General features: G+C 55.1%; 1 protein-coding gene across 1 annotated transcript in view; it reads left to right on the top strand.

Annotated features, from left to right (window-relative positions):
* HMCN2 (hemicentin 2) overlaps nucleotides 1-19,148 on the top strand; it is a 150,859-nt gene that overhangs the window by 47,013 nt on the left and 84,698 nt on the right. The window contains exons 16-22 of the mRNA XM_044920435.1: nucleotides 3,436-3,624; nucleotides 4,236-4,331; nucleotides 4,613-4,740; nucleotides 6,383-6,527; nucleotides 9,350-9,462; nucleotides 9,587-9,746; nucleotides 11,204-11,369. Of these exons, the coding sequence (XP_044776370.1) occupies nucleotides 3,436-3,624; nucleotides 4,236-4,331; nucleotides 4,613-4,740; nucleotides 6,383-6,527; nucleotides 9,350-9,462; nucleotides 9,587-9,746; nucleotides 11,204-11,369 (997 nt within the window). The remainder of the gene's footprint in view (nucleotides 1-3,435; nucleotides 3,625-4,235; nucleotides 4,332-4,612; nucleotides 4,741-6,382; nucleotides 6,528-9,349; nucleotides 9,463-9,586; nucleotides 9,747-11,203; nucleotides 11,370-19,148) is intronic.

Below are 19,148 nucleotides of genomic sequence, written 5' to 3' on the forward strand. Positions count from 1 at the left end.
GCTGTTGAGCTAGGAACTGGCTTCCCAGCTGCGTTTGGGAAGGAGGGCGGCGGGTGCCAGTGTTTGGGGCCCCGCCCGCAGGGCACCTTTGCATCACCTCTGGGCCTGGCATGCGGCAGACTGGATGATGCCCAGACTCCACTGCTTCTTTGGCCAAGTTATTGAGCCTTCCTTTCCTCATCTGTGAAAAGGGAGGAAAGTAATAGAGCTTTGCTCATAGGGTCCTTGAGAGATTTAATGAGAGAACGGGCTTCACTCGGGGCTTGAATGGAATAGATACTCAACACGCTGGCTGCCCCGGGCCCAGGGAGGTGGCCAGATTCATCACATGGCTGGTGACCGGGCTCATAGCAGGCATGCCCGTCCCAAGTTCAGCGCCCTTTCTGTTCCCTGAGACCAGCTGCTCCGAGCTAAGTTATCTGCACCTGCTGGATTCTCACTAAGGAAGAGAGGATGCTCATTCCTCTGTGTGTTTCCTCATTTCTGTCCCTGCCTTCTGTTCCCGGCCTGGGAGCCCCAGGTTGCCGGGTAGATGAGCAGGGGAGAAGAGCTTATGCTTTGGGGAGTGCAGAGAACCCCTGGCCAGCCTAGGGGAGCAGGAGAGAAGTAGCTTTGGCTTTTCCATCAGGCACAGCAGGCACAAACCCAGGGCCTGGGATAGGTCCAGGGCCCCGGGACAATGCTCTGATTCTAATTTCTTTTAAAATCAGAAGGAAACAAATGGATGACGACAAGTAGATGAAAATGAATCCAGCCTGGATTGTCTGCCTTTATGTCAATGAGGTGATAAAATAGAATTGTTAATATATTTTTTTAAAGATTTAATTCATTTATTTGAGAGAGAGAGAGAGTGAGAGAGAGAGCGCAAGAGTGGGGAGGGTCAGAAGGAGAAGCAGACTCCCCGCCGAGCAGGGAGCCTGAACTGGGACTCGATCCCAGGACCCTGGGATCATGACCTGAGCCAAAGGCAGCCGCTTAACTGACTGAGCCACCCAGGCGCCCCAAATTGTTAATATTTTTCTAAGGAGGAAGAGGCCCATGAGAGTGCACCGGCGGCTGCAGCCTCAGCCCAATTGCAGGAACCTTCCCAGGAGGGGGCTGTGGAAGCCATTCCCCCCAGTGACAGACACCCTGACATTCTGTCTGAACACAGGGCCAGTTTACGGTCCCTCCCTGGATTACTTCAGGGGTCACCTGGGAGTCCGTGAGGAGGAGGGCTGAGGACAGAGGTGGCTGAACCTCTGATGAGTCTCTGGGAAGGGCACTGGGTTGGGAGCCCAGCCCCCACCGACATGCTGCAGGACTCAGGGCCGGCCCTGCCCCTGCCCCTGCCCCCGGCCTCAGTTTCCCATCTACAAATGAGGGGAGCAAAGGGCCTTCAGCTCTGGCATATGAGGATTCTGGGCTCCTGCCTTATTTGGGGGCTCCAGTGAGACTGGGTTGGGGGGATGGCTATGCTGGAGGCTGAGTCAGAGTTTTCTGGGTGGGATCTGAGTCTGGGATTTGGCTGCTTCGGGATTCACCCCAAAGAGAGGACAGAAGAGGTGGGTGCGACTCTGGCTGAAATAGCAGCCAAGTTGCTTCTGAGGACCCCGGGGGGGGGGACAAAGGGGTGCGGTGGGTAGGAGCCTGGGCCTTAGCAACAGCCAGACCTAAGCTCTGAGCCCTCCTCTGCTGTTGACTTCGAGCTGTGCGCTTGGGCACCCTCCTTAATTTTGCTGAGCCTCAGTTTCCTCATCTATAAAATGGGGTTGATGAAATTGTTGTTTCTAAAAGGACTGTCACCTTGCCTGTCCCTTAATAGGCATTCCAAATGCTACCCTCCGTACATATTATTTGCTAACTATCATAAGCTGGTTGTCCCTTTTTTGGGGGGAAGTTCAGGACTGGGAGGACAATGGGGAAGAGTGTGCTTTGTTGTGTCCCACAGTCTGGAGACAAAGCTGGGCTGTTTGGGGGCAAAGGAGGTCAAGAAGCAGGTCTGGCTGGACGGAGCGGGTGAAGGCAGGCTCTGGGGTTATCTGGCCCTGGGCTCAGCTCTGCCCAGCAAGTGGGGGATGGCAAAGTCGTGCCTCCCGGGGCCAGGGCTCTGCGGGAGCAATGATCCTATCTGAGGCGAGCCCGGAGTGGAGGCTTTCTGGGATTCTGGGTCTCGGCAGCCGCCAGGCCCTAACAAGAAAGAGAGGCGTGTGGGTGGTGTCTGAGGCTGGGTCCAAGACTTGGGTCCTCCTTGCAGTAATTTTCCAAGTTGTGTTTATATCTCCTTGGAACATCCCTAATCCCCAGGCCAGGAGGGAAATCTGATGTCATGATTTGGATGGATGGGGGACATTTCTGGAGGGAGGCGGACAGAATAAAGGGGTGGAGGATTTTCCATGGTGTTGGATGCCACAGGTTAAAAAAAGGCTAGGGGACCTTACTGGTCATAGGTCTGGGGACAGGGACCTGAGAACCGTGCCCATAAGCTGCAGGGACAGGGCCTGGACCCATCTGGAATTGGGCCACCTCCTGGCCTGCCGAAGGGTAGGAAGGATCATGACTTTATGTTTTGGGAAACAACTTATTTTCTCCTGATTATAAATATAAGACAATGCTTCGAAAAAAGTTTAGAAGAAACACTACAAACTGTTAACAGTGATGACCCTGGGGAAGGGCATGAGATTTGGGGTGTGTGGAGCAAAAACTGGGGGAAGTATATTCTTGTGTACTATTGGAGTTTTGTTTAACTCCCATGAGCAGGGCAGTCCTTGTGTGGGACTGTTGTCCTGGTGCCCTGATTAGTATGTTCCAGTGTCCCATTTTGACCATCAAGTGTAAGGTCACCTTATTTATAGTAAGCATGTTTTCATTTTGTGGTAGAGTTTTATGTACTCCTTACAAAAATATTAGCAAACAGAGATGTAGAGAGGAGAGTGAAGATGACCATTCATCTCTCCACAGATTTGGCTCTTTGGGGGTCAGGATAGTTTGTTGCCCAAGTTCAGGACACCTGCCGGAGGAAGGTGGAAGAGGGCGAGGGAGGGGAGGGTCTCTGAGGTAGCTGGGCTCCTGTGGCTGGAGCTTGCCTTGCCACCCCTCAGAGGTGGGCTTCCCGGGAAGTGTTGCTGCCAGGAACAGGCCTGTTGCCTTCCCCTGCAAGGCGAGGCCCGGCGAGGCGCCCGTGACCCCATGCAGGGGTATGAGGCATGGCGGCAGCTTTATCCCGCCAAAGGCCACTCCCTCTGCCTCATCCCTAAGAACTCTCCAGGCCTGGACCAAGCCAAGCTCAGGTTGGCCCTGGAGCCCTGGATATGAGTCAGCCCCAGGTTCATGAGGGTGAGGCTGGGAGAAATGGAACCTTCTAGCAATGGGAGGGGAGGCGGGCGGCAGGAACAGGCCTCTGGGGGCACGGTGGGTTCAGCCACCAGGCATGGCTGACTGGTCCTCTCCCTGCAGATGCACCCCAGCTGATGGAGCTGCCCCGGGACGTCACTGTGGAGCTGGGGAGGAGTGCCCTCCTGGCATGCCGTGCCATGGGCCGCCCGCCCCCGCTGGTCACCTGGCGCCGTGGAGATGGCCAGCCACTGGGGCCCAGGCGGGGCAGCAGGACTGGGCAGCCCGATTTGGGCGTGCTGTTCTTTGAAAGTAAGACACTGGGGGAGGGGAGGGTGGGCAAGGGAGACAGCACGGCTTCTGATATTCTCAGCCCCCAGGCCAGGTGGCTCGGAGCAGAGCCTTGACCCCTGGCATTGACCGCGGGTAGGGTTGATGCAGGGTTGTATTTTGGCTGGCTGACCCTGGTCACGTCGTTCTCCTACTCTGAACCCGAGATAGTAATGTTAAGGACAAAACCTACCACTTGGGTTTACTAACAGGCCGCCCGGGGGGGTTGCTGTGTGGGTAATACACATAAAGCGCCCAGCAGAGTTTCTGACCCGTGTGAAGTGTTTCATTGCCATTATCATGGGCACCACCATCACTACTATGACCGCTTGCTGTGCGCAGGGCCGGATGCCGGGCACTGTGTTTACATCAGCGAGCCCACCCCATCATGCCACAAGGCACGGGGATTCATAAACGTCCCCCATTCTGCAGATGAGCGCTGAGGCCTTCCCGCCCTTCCAAGGCTTGGCTGCTTCCCCCAGCCCTCCTACCTCACCTCTGCAGGGCCGGGCTGCGCCGAAGGCTGCCTTCCCCTGCGGAGCTGGAGCCGTGGCGAGTCCAGGCAGTCAGTGCTGCCTCTTTCTGCCCCTCAGGTGTGGTCCCTGAAGATCAGGCCCCGTATGTCTGTGAAGCTCAAAATGTGTTTGGGAAGGTCCGGGCAGAGGCCCAGCTCGTCGTGACCGGACATGGTTCGCTGGTGGATCTAGGGGAAGAGGGTTTGGTGGGGAGGTTGGGACCCCCCCCCCCAGAGAGCCCCCCCCCCATGGCCGCCCACGCTCTGGGACAGATGTGTCCGTGCCAGGTTCTCCAAGAGGAGCATCTGGATCCCAGGAAGCAGCATGCCCCAGGAAGTGCGCCCTTGGACCCTGGAGGAGCCCCTGTTCTGATGCTTCCACTGGTTCCCTGGGGAGGAGAGGGGGTGACCGCCCATGGGAATCTGTGTGACGCATACCATCTCCTGTCCCCACAGCCCCACCGCAGATCGCCAGCAGCGCCTCCACCGTCCGGGTGCTGGAGAGGCAGCCGGTGTCCCTGCCCTGCATCATCCTGGCTGGGAGGCCCTTCCCGGAAAGGCACTGGCTCAGGGCCGGCCTGCCTGTGAGTGCTGGCTCTCTGGGGATGCCTGGGGACGGAGGGGCTGTCGTGTGTCCCCCTCGGCCTCCGCTTGGCTGTTCGCTTGTTTTGGGATGTGCTCTTCCTTCCTCCCTCTCTTTCCTGCCTCCTTCCAGAAATTTCTCTGATAAATGCGCTGATAGCATCTGCCGCCCTCCCAAGTCCGGCTGAGGACCGTGTGGCTGCTGGTCCCCTGGAGAGCCTCTGGAGGACCTTGTGCTCTGCTAATGCTGAGGCTGGGGAACGGAGAGAGTGCTTTCATCCCCACCCCTGACAGTTCTGGGGCAGAGACGTGGCCCGTTAGTACCTGCCCTGACTACATAGCTGGGCACACGGTGGCTGCTTGCTTTCTCCACTCATATTGATTTGGTTTTCTTTATTTTCTTCCATTTCTCCTCTCGTGGCCATGCCTTCTTTGCCCCCCCCCCCCACCTTCCTCAATTCTCGCGCCTTGTCCTCAGACATCCTGGGGTCCTTGTGCCCTCAAGGCCATAGAGAAGTGCTGTCACTGCTGCAGATGGGCAGACTCTGGACTCCTAGGGAGGTAGCAACCGTGTGGCTGTCTTTGTGTTCCTGCTGTCCTGCCCCCAGACCCTGGTGCAGGGCAGACAGGGTCCTGCCCCCGGAGCGTGTGGGCTTTGCAGAGGCTGATCATGCTGACAACTCACTCTGCAGCCTGTGTGATTAGACGTGACCCCGAGGAGGCCCCTGCCTGGGGGTGTGGGCTGCAGCGGTGAGGAGCCTTCCTGAGTAGGATCGGATGGGCAGGTGCGGAAGGAGTGGCCCGGGGCCTTGTCGAGGCCAGGACAGGGAGTGGCTGGAGATGTGGAGTCTGTTTTAACTCAGTAGGGACGCCAGGTGGACCCGCGCCTGTTGGGCTGCCGCGTGCCACCAGCAGAAATCCCCTCAAGCTTGCTCAGCCCCAAGGGGCCTGGTCTTGAGATGGTGCAGGAGCAGCTTCTAGAACCTGAGTGCAGGGTGTGAGGCTAGGCTCCCGGGACAGGGTCAAGGAGGCCGAAAGAGGGCTCAGGCCTGGTGGAAGGGTTCTTAAAAGGACCCCTCACCAAAGACGGGCTGACTAGACATCTTTACAGAGGTTACCCCAGGCCCCATTCTGGACCAGTGCTCCCTGCCCCACCCTGGTCCCCGTGCGTACACATCTGGGCAGCCACCAGGAGCCACTGTCTCTGCTTCTCTCTCTGGGACCACATCTGATGTGGCCACACATCTGTTCTACTCTGTGTGGCTCTGTTTTCCCCCCAGGAGTCTGTCCCTCCTCTCTGCAGCTTCAGTGTGGAAGGGCCTTGGAGCCCCAGCGCCTGCTCAGTAAAGGCTCTGGCTCCAACCCTGCACTCTTGGGGGAGGCTCCCATCGGCCCACTGGGGTCAGGCAGCTTGCCCTCCTAGTTCAGCTGGTTGTGGGGAGAGTGGGAGCAAGGACCCCTAGCCCTGCTGGTCTGCAGGGTGGAGGAGTCTCAGGGAAGGGGAGGGGTTCTCCAAACCCCTAGCTTCTCAGTCCAGACTGCTCCCCACTGGCCCGGCAGGCAGTGTGGTTCTCCAGAACGCTCTTTCTCAGCTGGCTCCACGTAGGGCCGCAGTTCAAACTGGGGCTCCCTCACCCTTACCAGCTCCCACCTGGCAGCCGGCATTCCATCCGAGCAGATGGCAGCCTCCACCTTGACCGGGCGCTGCAGGAGGACGCAGGGAGGTATAGCTGTGTGGTCACCAACACGGCTGGCTCTCAGCACAGGGACGTGGAGTTGGTTGTCCAGGGTGAGTCCCGGGGTGGGGGGGGTAGGGGTGCAGGGTGTGATAGGATGGGGAAGGGGCAGGGGGAGAACTTGATCTTCAATACTTCTGTTTAAAAAAGTTGCACAGATAGTACATTTTCACGGTAGGAAAATTCGAGGTGAGACACATAAAACACAATGCAGAAGCTAAGGAGAACCAGATAATTTTACATGTTGGTGTGTATCTTTCACACGTTATACACATGTGAGCTTACACATGTGCATTTATACACACTATATATGTAATGAGTTATGTGTAACTTAAATTGTATATAACTTTATTTACTTTGTATGTAAATAATTTTTACATAATATATACATTCTTTTTTTTTTAATATATTTTTTTAAAGATTTTATTTATTTATTTGAGAGAGAGAATGAGAGACAGAGAGCATGAGAGGGAGGAAGGTCAGAGGGAGAAGCAGACTCCCTGCCGAGCAGGGAGCCCGATGCGGGACTCGATCCCGGGACTCCAGGATCATGACCTGAGCCAAAGGCAGTCGCTTAACCAACTGAGCCACCCAGGCGCCCCTACATTCTTTATATAAAGTGCATATAAATTCTTTATGTATCTGTATTTTTTTAAAAAGATTTTATTTATTTATTTGACAGAGAGAGATACAGCAAGAGAGGGAACACAAGCAGGGGGAGTGGGAGAGGGAGAAGCAGGGAGCCCGATGCGGGGCTCGATCCCAGGACCCTGGGACCATGACCTGAGCCGAAGGCAGACGCTTAGTGACTTGAGCCACCCAGGTGCCCTATGTATCTGTATTTCTATCCATATTTCTGTAAATCCTTTATATATACGTACACAGAAATATTTAAAAACCAAACTGGGACCACACTGTATTACTGTCCTACAACCTGGGTATTTCCCTTGACAGGAGATTCTGAATATTTTCTGTGAATAAATATTCAGAAGGCTCAGTTTAAGACGATGTGTTTGGATGAGCCATGAGCCTCTCGCCTGCCCCCTCTTGTCGGGTTGCTCCCAGGATGGACACTTTTGCCCACATGTGCGATTCTTTCCTTAGGATAAACCCATTCATGTAGAATTGACTTTTGACTGACAGAAATCGCATTTTTAGGGCTTTTTGTATATTTTACCCAATTACACTCACTCCCACAGGGTTGGAGAGCCCCTGTTCCCTTCACCCACACGACCAGCTACCACTGTTCTTTTTAACATAAGACAAGAAGTTTAAACTAAGTTTGGTTATATTTTGTCATTTACCAAGTATGTTAACGTCCCGTTTTTTGTTTTTTTTTTTTCATTTGTTTCATAAAACCCCCAAGGATGAGCAGGAAGGACATTGTTACCCATTTTCTAGAGGAAAACCAAAGTTCAGAAGGAGGCGGGGTCTAGAACGCGGTCTCACCTCCTCATAACTCCCAATTAATAACGCGATCAAAGGCTGGGCGTGCCCCATGTGCCAGACCTCTGTGTAGGTTTCTGTGTAGGTTTCACTTAAATTTCATACCGATTCAAGATGTGGGGTTTAAAAGACTCCCTGTTCTGAAATGACAGCTCAGAGAGGCATGTCACTCAGCAGGATCTCAGGATCAGCAAAGGCTACCTCTCACCCCATACAGGACAGCCTCCTTTGCAGGGCCGGCCCTGGCTCTTGGCTCACTTCATTTCCATTCAACAGTAGTAACGGCGGGCTTTGGCCACCTGAAAGAATCCAGAAGGGCATTTTCCTCCCTTACTGGCAGAGCCCTTGGCTTCTCCCGACGGGTCCACACCCGGTTTCTCCTCCCCCGCAAATCTGGATGGTGCCCAGAATGGATTTGGCACTTGTTTTCAAGTTCACTGTGTTCTGTGAACACTCTTTGCTGCCATTTCTCATCTGTCCATCCCTGGAGAGTAGGCAGGGAATTGGGGTTAAGGAGCTTTATTGCTGATGAAGGAATACGGGTATTAAAGATTAAGTGGTTTAATCAAAGTCCCAGAGCAAAGAAATGGCACAGCTGGTTTCCAGGTGCAGGCTGCCCTCCGTCCGGGGCATGAATCTATAGAAGTGTGGCTGTTGATACTTCCATGCCACTTGTATTCTTTCGTTGAAATAGTTTGTGTTTTTTTTTTTTAAATTGTGGTCAAATATACATAACATAAAACTTACCATTTTAACCATTTTAAAGCCTACAGTTCAGTGGCATGAAGCACATTCACATTGCTATACAACCACCAACATCCAGCTCCAGAACTTTCTTTTCTTTTTTTTAAGATTTTTATTTATTTATTTGACACCCAGAGAGAGACAGCGAGAGAGGGAACACAAGCAGGGGGAGTGGGAGAGGGAGAAGCAGGCTCCCCGCAGAGCAGGTAGCCTGATGTGGGGCTCGATCCCAGGACCCTGGGATCATGACCTGAGCCGAAGGCAGACGCTTACGATTGAGCCACCCAGGTGCCCAGCTCCAGAACTTTCTCATCCTCCCAAAATGAAGCTCTGTCCCCATTGAACACTAGGTCCCCGTTTCTCCTCCCCCAGCCCCTGGCAACCACCATTCTCCCTCCTGTCTCTGAATTTTCCTATTCTAGGGATTTCATGTGAGTGGGATCCTATAGTATTTGTCCTGTGTGTGGCCGATTTCACTTAGCATACTGTGTTCAAGGTGCATTCTTGTTATAGTACTTATCAGGCTTTTATTCCTTTTTAAAGCTGAATAATATTTTACATGTTCACACCACATTTTGTTTATCCGTAAACCCATTGGCGGATACTTGGGTTATTTCCACCTTTTCGCTACCGTGAATAATGCTGCTCTGAAGCTTGGTTTATAAAATTGGTTTGTTTTTGAAAGTGCCACCTCGGATCCAGCCCACTGCCACCCACCATGTCACCAATGAAGGGGTTCCAGCCTCTCTCCCCTGTGTGGCCTCAGGGGTCCCCACCCCCACTATCACTTGGACCAAGGTAGGAGGAGTCTGTTAGCATGAGGGTAACCAGAGAGGTGGACCCAGTGCATCATGGGGAGGGGAATGATGCAAATCATCATGGGCTGTGGGCTTTGCTGATGTCACCCGTGACTCTACCGTAGGAAACCAATGTCCTGACCTCCAGGGGTCCCCACTACAATGTGAGCAAAGATGGCACCCTGATCATCGCCCGGCCATCTCCCCAGGATGCCGGGGCCTATGTCTGCACGGCCACCAATGCTGTGGGCTTCTCAAGCCAGGAGATGAGGCTTTCTGTCAACAGTGAGTGACACCATCCCTTCCCGGGAGAGGGACTTGGCAGCCACGGAGTCAGGGGCATGGACAATCTGACCTTACCTGCATCTTCCCCGTACCCTGCCAACCCTGCCTCTAAATTCTTCCCATCTGAAAGGCACACAGACCAAAGCTGTCCTCCCCCAGCCACTGTCCTCAGTAGTGTGTGCATACTCTGAAAGGGGTTCCAACTCAGCCCTTTGTAAGCAGATGATGGGCGGCCATCACTTTAATAAGCCTTGGAAAACCACAGGCCCTACACTGGACCCCTCCCACCTTGGCAGCCCCCTTGCCCACCTCTCTCCCCGATTCTCTGTGCCCCAGACCCTCTGGCCTCCTTTTGATTTCTTAAATGGTGCATCCTTCCTCAGGGCCTTGGAACGTGCAGTTCCTTCTGCTTGGAATTTCCTACCCCCTCTTGGCCCAACTGACTTCTCCCATTGGTCAGATGTAGGCTTTCTGACTCCTCAGACTGAGTCAAGTCACTTTGCTGTATACTCTCTAGTCTGTCCCCTTCGTAACACCATTCACAACTATGATTAAATAACTAATCGTGTATTGAGCTGTTTGGTACCAGTGTTCCCTGTGGGCCCTGATGCTGTGAGGACAGGGGCAGGATCTGTCTCCTTCGCTGCTGCATCCCAGCATTTACACAGAGCTGGGTACTCAGGAATGGCCTGGAATGAATGAGCAAATGCACAGCCAAGTTTTTCTATATAAACTTGTATAACCAATATTTTCACATTGCAAAAAAATTTTTCTTTCTTAAAGGGGAGGTTTTCTCTCTAATGTGCAAGGGAATGCATTAGGGCTACATGGGTCTTGATGTCCCCAGCTGGCTAGCTGAATTATTGTTGCTTAGACACCTACCCCTGCTGTCCGTGTATGAGCACCTGGCTAGGAATGTGGGGGTGGGGCATAAGGAAGGAGGCGTGCAGGGTAATCTCTGTCATTAGGAGCCTTGAGCTTGATATGAGAAAGAGGTGACATGCATGGATTGTTATAAACCCCCAATCAGGGTTTGAGAAAGCCAGAGGGACATTGTGCTTCATCTGGTGGTTGATATCCTCAGAATAACTGGGATGATCCTGGGGGAGAAGGGAGAAGGAGAAGATGAGGACAGAACTTGCTGGAATGTCCCCGGGGAACATTCCAACAAGCTAGCGGGTAGCAGATATTGAAGCAGGAGGGACCATGTCAGGGTCATCAGAACCAGCTGAGCTTCCAGAGGGAGGGTGATGGTGGAGGACTGGGCGGAACCATTGGATCTGGGGCCACCCCCAAACCTGCACTCTCCCCTGATAGCCGAGCCCAGCCCACCCGCTTCTGCACATTCCAGGGTGGCAGTATCCTCTCTGCTTCCTAGGGGAGCCGTCCTGGCCCCCTTTGCCCCCGTGCGGTGACTTCCTGTCTGACTCACAGTCGCTGCGTGCTTCTACCAACAGCTGAGCCCAGGATCCGTGTGAATGGTTCACGTGATGCAGGCGAGCCTCTGAGAGTCGTGGCCAAGGCTGGTGACGAGGTGACCCTGGACTGCGAGGCCCAGGGCTCCCCACCCCCATTGGTCACCTGGACCAAGGACTTCCACCCTGTGCCATCCCTCACCGACAGGTAACCCTGACCGTGTGCCCCTGGGCCTGGACATAGGCAGAGCTTGGGGTTTGAGGAAACTGGCCTCAAGGTGGCCGGTGGCCCAGCCAGTGTGTGGGACCCTGTGGACACTCCCAGGGGGATGCGTATTCAACTTCACACGTAGCACTTCTTTTTTTTTTTTTAAGATTTTATTTATTTATTTGAGAGAGAGCACAAGTGAGGGGAGGGGCAGAGGGACAAGCAGGCTCCCCACTGAGCAGGAAGCACAACACGGGGCTCCATCCCAGGACCCTGAGATCATGACCTGAGCTGAAGGCAGACGCTTAACCGCCTGAGCCACCCAGGCGCCCCCACACGTAGCGCTTTGGTCCATGGGCCCCTTGAAGCCTCTCAGGGGACCTCTAAGAGAGCAGAGACCCCTCCAAGAGAGAGAGACCCCTCTGAAGTCACATGTGCCCGAGCTTCGTGCACTGGCGTTGGGTTCTGTAGGCAGAAACTCCATTCATCTGCACGGCAGCCCTTCCGTCCGGACCGACTAAGGCTCATCGAGCTGCGGTGAGCTGCTCATGGTCACCCAGCTAGAAGAGAGGCGCAGCACAGTTGGGACGGCGTCCTGGCTATGTCACGTTCTGTGTCCTCGCCTGCTCCGCAGCCCAGGTGTCTGGCGGCTGGGCTTTCTGACTCAGCTGCTCTCCAGCCATCAGAGAGGGAGGCTAGAGAGGGAGGCTGTGGGAGACGGTGGTTCCAGACGAGAAGGCCTCGAAACTCCTGGGGCCCTTGACTTTTGGGCCCACGTCGGCGGGAGTGGGGGCAGTGGTGGGGGAAAGCTTTGGCCAGTGACATCAGTCCTGGCAAGGTCTTCGAGAAGTTCCAGACCCAGGAGGTCTCAAGCCCTCACCCCCCCTAACGCCCACACGTGCGTCTGTGCATCTCAGAGCATCTGTTTGGTGAGCCCTTCCAAACCTCGAAGCCTACACCCCTGAATGAGGCTAGGGTCCTGGGCCTGGGCTGGGTCTGGAGCGCCTCCATCCCCGTGCCCTGTTGGTGTCTCGTGCAACTGCCTGTCTCGGGGCTGGGAGACCATGGGAGCCCCCATGTCTTCCCAGAAAGCCTGCTGTTAGTGCCTGTGCGGTGGGCGGCGGCCGGCCGGGTGCGCCACTGAAATGAAGAACCATCATACCCATTTGTTCACCCCTCCTTACTGTGATGTGTTAATAGATCAACCGGGAGCCATAAATTTGTGGGAGCTGCTTTTGCAATCCTCAGTTCTGTTCTTTCTCCCTTGCCCTCTCCACTTCTTGCTGGCTTACAGCTTTCTCTTGAGATTTATGAGATTCTGGGAGTTTATCTAAATGAGGAGGAAAATAGGCCTGGGCAGGGGCGGGGCTGGGTAAGGAGCTTAGGCCTGGAGTTCACTGTACCCGACCCCGGATGCCAGCTGGTGTCGTGTTAGTTGTGGGGCCTCAGGTGGCCACCGGCTCCTCCTGGCCTGTTTTTCCACCTGTAAAGTGGGCCTTGTTTAAATAATGCTCACGAGGGATGCACGATGCTTACTTAGTACGTGGTCAAGTGCGGGAAAACTGCTCCCTCTGATACCACCTTTTTTGCCGCTGCTATTCACAAACTAAGGCATCATGTCTGGTTTTAAAAAAAATGATCACATCTGTTATCTCATTTTATTCTTACCTGCTTTTTTAAATATACAAGCTTTAGTGAGATACCATCCACATGTGGGACAGTTCCGGGTTTCGGGATATTCAGAGTTGTGCAACCAACACCACAACTACTTTTAGGACATTTCCAGCAATTTTCAGCAGCCCCCTGCCCCTGCAAACCCCACACCATGCCCACCCCTCCCCCACTCCAGCCCCTGGCAACCCCTCCTCTGCTTTCTGGTTTTGGACTTCTCTCTTCTGGATGTTTCGTAGAAATGGAATCCTATATATAACATGTGGCTTTTTGTGTCTGCTTCCTTTCATTCAACATAATGTTTGGGAGGTTCATCCATGTCGTGGTGTGGGTCAGGACTTCTTTCCATTTTGTGGCTGAATAATACTCCTTTGCGTGGAAAGACCACCTTCTGTCCATCCATCCCCCTGCTGAGGGGCCTTTGGGGTGTTTCTGCTGCTGGCCGAGCTGAGTAACCTCACCAACTTTGATTGCGTTTGACCTTGGTTCGCAGGCTCAGGGTCCCCACGGTTCTCTGGGCCTCACCGCGGCGCTGACAGCTTCCCTGCACAGAACGGAGCTCTGCTTTCTCACAGACACACGTGCCTTTAGTCATACAACCATTCAGCCAGAAAATGAGGATTTAAAAGCCCTCCTGGAAATACGCACCGAGCAGAGCGTGGCCGTGCTGGGCAGGATGGAGCTGCTGTCGGCCTGCTCCTTCTTACTGCCCTTCCTCTCGTCCTTCTCCGGGGGTGGGGTTCCAAAGCTCAGCTTCCATCCAAGTGGCCATTCTGGAAGCTTGCGGATGTAGTCTTCCGAGTCATAGGTGTTCATGGGCCTCCGGGATCCAGTGCCTCATCTGCCGCGGCCCCTTCCTCTGTCCTCAGGGGTGAAAGGCCAGTGTCTGCTCCCTGCTTGCCTGGGGCCTGTCTTTCCTGACTCCGGGTGACATTGGAGGTGGTGGGGGGTGGGGGGGGCTCTCAGCCTTGGCTGCGGTTAGGGTCGCCAGCAGAGGTCCAGGGCTGGTGCTTCTTGAGAGTTCCCTGGCAACTCTGTGGTGCGGTTAGGTTGAGAAGCACGATGTGGGTGAGTCCCTGAGGCCTCCTGCATTTCCATTCCTCCCTCATCACCTGCCAACCCTCCCAGAGGCAGCTGGGATGAGCGACACCATGCCCGGTGCACAGAAGGGAAACAGAAGCACACGGGGTGGGGAAACTGGGATCCTGACCTTCCCACTCCCGGGGCTGGGTCCTAACATGCACATACACACACACACACAGACATGAACAGACATGGACACATGCAAACAAACCAGCACAGACACACAGACATGCACACACACGGACAGACACAGACAAGTGTGCAGACACGAACACGGACACATAGGGACCTGCACGCAGACGTGAGAACATGTTGACCCGTACCCATCAGGCTTCTGGGCCAAGGTCAGGCAGGCCCCTGCTCTCTCTGGAGGGTCTAGAGAATATTCTGGGCTCCTCTGTCCTCTGAGTCAATGAGTCCTAAAGGAAAGACAACTCTAGGAGCTTGAGTATCATTAACACTCGAAACCATCCACCTGCGTCCGCACCCCCTTCCCATCTGTGCACGCAGATGCTTTGATAGGATCCAGCTTAGTGTACCTTCTTTTCTGCCCTTCATCACTGGTATTTTTTTCCCCATTTCCCCATTTTCTTGATTCATCCTGGCCCGTGTCACTTGCTGTTCATTTAAAGGGCAAAATAACATTCCAGGGCGCTCGGCTCTCATGGTTGCTAGGCTGCTCCTCTGTTTGGGGCATGTGTTCTATTGCCAGTTCTCAGTGGTGATCAGCGGGCTGTTGGAACATCGTCCCACAAATGCTTCTCCTTATCTTCTGGGTCGTTTCCTTGGGGTATCATCCCAAAAGCAAACAACTGAGTCTGGGGGTGGGAATGGTCGTCGGGTGCTTCCTACCCCATGCAGCTGCTGCCTGTGAAAAACAGAGTCGTGATTCTCGGACCTGCACTCAGCGGGGTTGACGAGCAAGCCCATGTGCCCAGGCCCGAGCCACAGCAAAGGCTCCCGGAGAGACACCGGGCTGTGAAAGACCTGGGGTCCCATCCCAGCCTGGTCCCCAATTCACTGAGTGAACTTGAGCGAGACCTGTCCCCTCTCTGGGCCTCAGTCTTCCCGTCTGAGAAATGAAAGGGTTGGGCAGACGATGGTGGCCAGAGAACTCTTAGTGGCTCCGATCCCATGATTCAGCCCCGGGATGCTGGGGCGATGTGGGGTTTCCAGGCAACAGTGTTTGTTTGTGGCTCCGAGGTGTGGCTGGGACAGCTGTGAGTGCTCCTGGCTCGGGCTCCAGCCCCCGGGGGCAGCGGGCCAGGGTCCCACACAGGGCCAATCCAGATGCATCCGGGGGTGGGGGGAAGCTGGCGGGGAGGGGACAGTGAGTGGAGGGAGCTTCCCGAGGATAGCCCCGAGTGGAGAGTCGGGGCTGCAGCTGGGTTCTGGGGGTCCCGGAGAAAAGTGACTGCCCAGGGCCCCCCTGTGGGGTCTTCACCTTGGTGGATGCTCACAGCTCGCGCTGCTTCCTGCCTAGCAGCTCTGAGGTAGGGTCTCATTAGCCTAAGGCCAGCAGCTCTCTTTCTGGACAGTGCAATGAACTTTAGAAGCAAACACTTGGAGCGCCCCGGTGGTTGGGAGCATGGTCGCAGCATCCAAAGGTCAAGTCCGCGCTCTGCCCTGACCAGCTGGGTGGCCTCATCTCTCTGTTTTGTCTCCGTTTTGTCCTCTGCAGAAGAGGGTGCTCCTGGCAGGCTCTGTCTCCCTCGCAGGCCCGGCTGCTGGGAGTTTCGAGTGAGAGTGTGCGTAGTAGGTGCTGAGATGTGCGTGGCACACAGGAGGTGCCCAGTCGTTGACAGCCCTCTGTGTGGGACTCGCTGGGCTCTTCCTTGGACTCATGGGGATGGCACATCCTCCCGCTCTCACCCAGGTCGTGTTTGGCCCTTTTGTGGGTGTCAGGCCCCTCTTCCTAAATTCTCCAGACTGGTTTTTCCATCTGGGGCTTCCTTACAAGGTTCTGTGGTATGGCCCCAACAAGGGGATGAGGGTCAGAGCGGCCATCGGTGGGTGAGGGTGCGGGCGGCCTGGAGCCCCCGCCCCCAGTCCCAGCAGACACGGGACCCACCCGGGCACGTGGCGGGCATAAGTGGGTGAGGACCGGCCTCCGGCGGGTGACCGTGAGGAGTGCTGTTCGTTGGACAGCCACCGATCCTCCTCCTAAAGGCTCCGCGCTCATGCAGTGAGCTTGGAAGGGCGGCAGAGGGCCCTTTAGAAACGGGGGCAGCAGGATGAGCAAAAGGGGACACGGCCAGAGGGACTGGGTATAGACAGGCCACGTGGACTCTGAGCAGCCCGAGGACGGGAGCATTTTCTCTAACCCTGCAGCGGCTGGCCCACCTGGAACCCCGCGGCTCTTTGTTGAGTGAGGGAATGAATGAGCAGCTGGCTGAACTGGGCTCCACGCAGCTCAGAGCAGGGCACGCGTCACAGAGGGCCTCGTGGAGGAGCTGGGGCATGTGCTGACTTGAAGGGGGTCTGGAGGGCAGGAGAGTGCCCTTGAGACCGTGTTGGGGGAACACAGTGTGAGTGAAGGTGGGGAAGGGAGTGTGCGTGCGTGGACAGCTGGGATTTGCCATCGCATGTTTATTGAGCACCTACTCTGGGCCCTGGCCTGCGTTAAGGGCTGGGGACAGGGCCGGACCTTGGCCCCTCCACTTACGGAAGCATCAATATCAACAGGTGACCACAAGAGTGATGAATGTCATAATGGCTCCGGGATCTTGTAACCAGACGCAGGGCATCGCCCAGGGCTGTAGGGGTGGCTTCCCTGAGCCACAGAGGAGGAGAGGGAGCTGGACAGGTGACCCTGAGGGAGGCTGCCACCCAGGTGTGTGCTGGGAATGAGGCTGACGGTGTAGCCCAGCTCTGGGCTTGATTCTGAGCACTTTCTATCAGGTGCTCTTTGGTCTCTCTGGGCAGGTAGGTCCCCCCCTTGGAGCTCCAAGAACCAGAGGGACTAGGCAGGGTAGGTGGGCACCTCTCAGATCCGACCCCCAATCCACGTGTCTATATGAACCTTGTAGCTACAGCCAACAGTGACGACTCGGGCCTGGTGCATGTCGTAAACAGGAAATTCCCCTGTTCTCATCTGGGTGCTTCAGGGGAGCCATCTGGCTGCTCCCGCCATGACGGAGGGGCTGCTGCTGATCACGCCGCACACACGTAGTGGTGGTGTTCTCCCCACTTCCTCCCACCTCTCCCCGGCCCCCACCCCTGGGCTGCAGCTGCCAGACCTGCGAAGCCTCTGAGAAAGGGGAAGGAGAGCTGGGTCACAAGCCGGGGAGGGGGAAGGCTGGGGCGGGGGGTGAAAAGGTCAGGCAGCTGTGGGAATCCATGGGCTGTACCTACCAGCTTTGAGGCATCAAGGCTGGAGGCCTTCCTGGAGGAGGGGATGTCTAAGTATTGAAGGTTGAGCAGGTGTAATCCAGGGGAGCAGGAGGTGGGGGAATGCCTCAGGTAGAAAGAACAGCATGTGCAAAGGGGCGGGGGTGAGATGAACCTGGTCCCTCTAGAAAGAACGGTTGTCCAGCTGGGGTGGGGTGGGGGACTGGTCCGTGAAGGACCACACAGGCCAGGACACTGTGCTTGGGTTTGGGGAAGCAAGCAGTGGGCAGCCACAGAGGGCTTTAAAGCAAGGCAGTGATATGGTCATTTTGTCAGTGACAGCAGACTCAGGCTGCATGGGGCAGGCACTGTGTCCTTTGGCCTCTGCTAGGCCTCAGCTTGTCCATCTGTAAGCTGGATTTTCCCTGCATTCCATTTTTCCTTTGTGATAAAGCAAGCAGTGTTCCCTTTCTGGGAAATGACCTGGGGCTGGTCCTAAGAAAGACAAACTGCCTACCTTCATTGTGGGGAATTTTCCACTTGGGGAAATTTCTTTTATTATCTTTTTCCAGAAGCTCCTACTTCCTGTCCTTTAAAGGTCTTGTTGAGGGAGAGAGAGAGCGAGCAAGGGGCTCTGTGGTCTCTAAAGTTCTCAGAACTAGAAGGCAACTTCTGAATAAAGGAATCCAGAGCTGCCTCTTCAGATATGAAGAAATCAGGGTTCAGAGACATCGCCCGACTGCCTGAGGTTGCTCAGCATGTCTGCAGTAGGACCAGCCCTCGGATCCTGAACTCCGGTCCCCACCCTAGACCTCTTTCCCCTGAGCCATGCTGTCCCCATTTTGCCAGCCGAGGTTTGCAGCGAGGCCCTGGGAGGGAGGGAACCATGTCCCTGCTCCCAGTGTGACCGAGTGTATGCTCCAGCCTCAAAATGATTTGGTCCTTGTTTGGTGGATGTCAACATTATTTAAAAAAAAAAAAAAAAAAGATTGTAGATAAGATAAACCAAGCCAGAGAAGTGATGCCATGTGGGAGAAGCATTCCCCTGTCACTGGGACGGATCGGGATCTAGGTGGTGTTTTTCCTCCCTTTTGAAAGATTAAGCAGCCAGCTCAGGGCAGCCCAGCTGACTGAAGACAGGCAACGAGAATGCAGACGCTGTGAGTCATGGTCACGCTAACAGCAGGGCTGTTGACCTAGCGCTCACTATGCCCCAGGCACATAGGCTGCATGTCCCTTCATGCTCACCAGCTCCTGTGACTCCAGATGAGAACACTGAGTCTTAGGGAGACGGAGTCCTTGACCCCAGGTCAGCCTGAAAGAAGCAGACAGGTGGTTCACGGAGGGCCACTTGCTGTCAAAGCCTTGCTCCTTTGTGCTCAGCCATGCTGCTCCCCAGGGTAGGGGCATTTCCTCATGTCCCTGGGCGGTGGTCCCTTGACCACCTCTGTCGCGACCACCTATGTCGCAGCCAGCTAGGGTCTTGGTAAAACCCCCATTCCTGCCCCACCCCCCCCATCAGAGTCTCAGGGTGGGGCTGGGAATCTGCGTGTTTCACATGAAGCCAGGAGATCCTGATGAGAAGCTGAGCCCTACAAGGCATCGGGAGGCGGTCCGTGCCAATGAGAGCTGACGGCATATGAGCCCTGGCCCAGCAGTCCTGCTCCCATGCCTGCAGGACACAGAGCTGTGTGT

The sequence above is a fragment of the Neomonachus schauinslandi genome, chromosome 13 (genome assembly GCF_002201575.2).
Source record: "Neomonachus schauinslandi chromosome 13, ASM220157v2, whole genome shotgun sequence".
Taxonomy (NCBI): domain Eukaryota; kingdom Metazoa; phylum Chordata; class Mammalia; order Carnivora; family Phocidae; genus Neomonachus; species Neomonachus schauinslandi.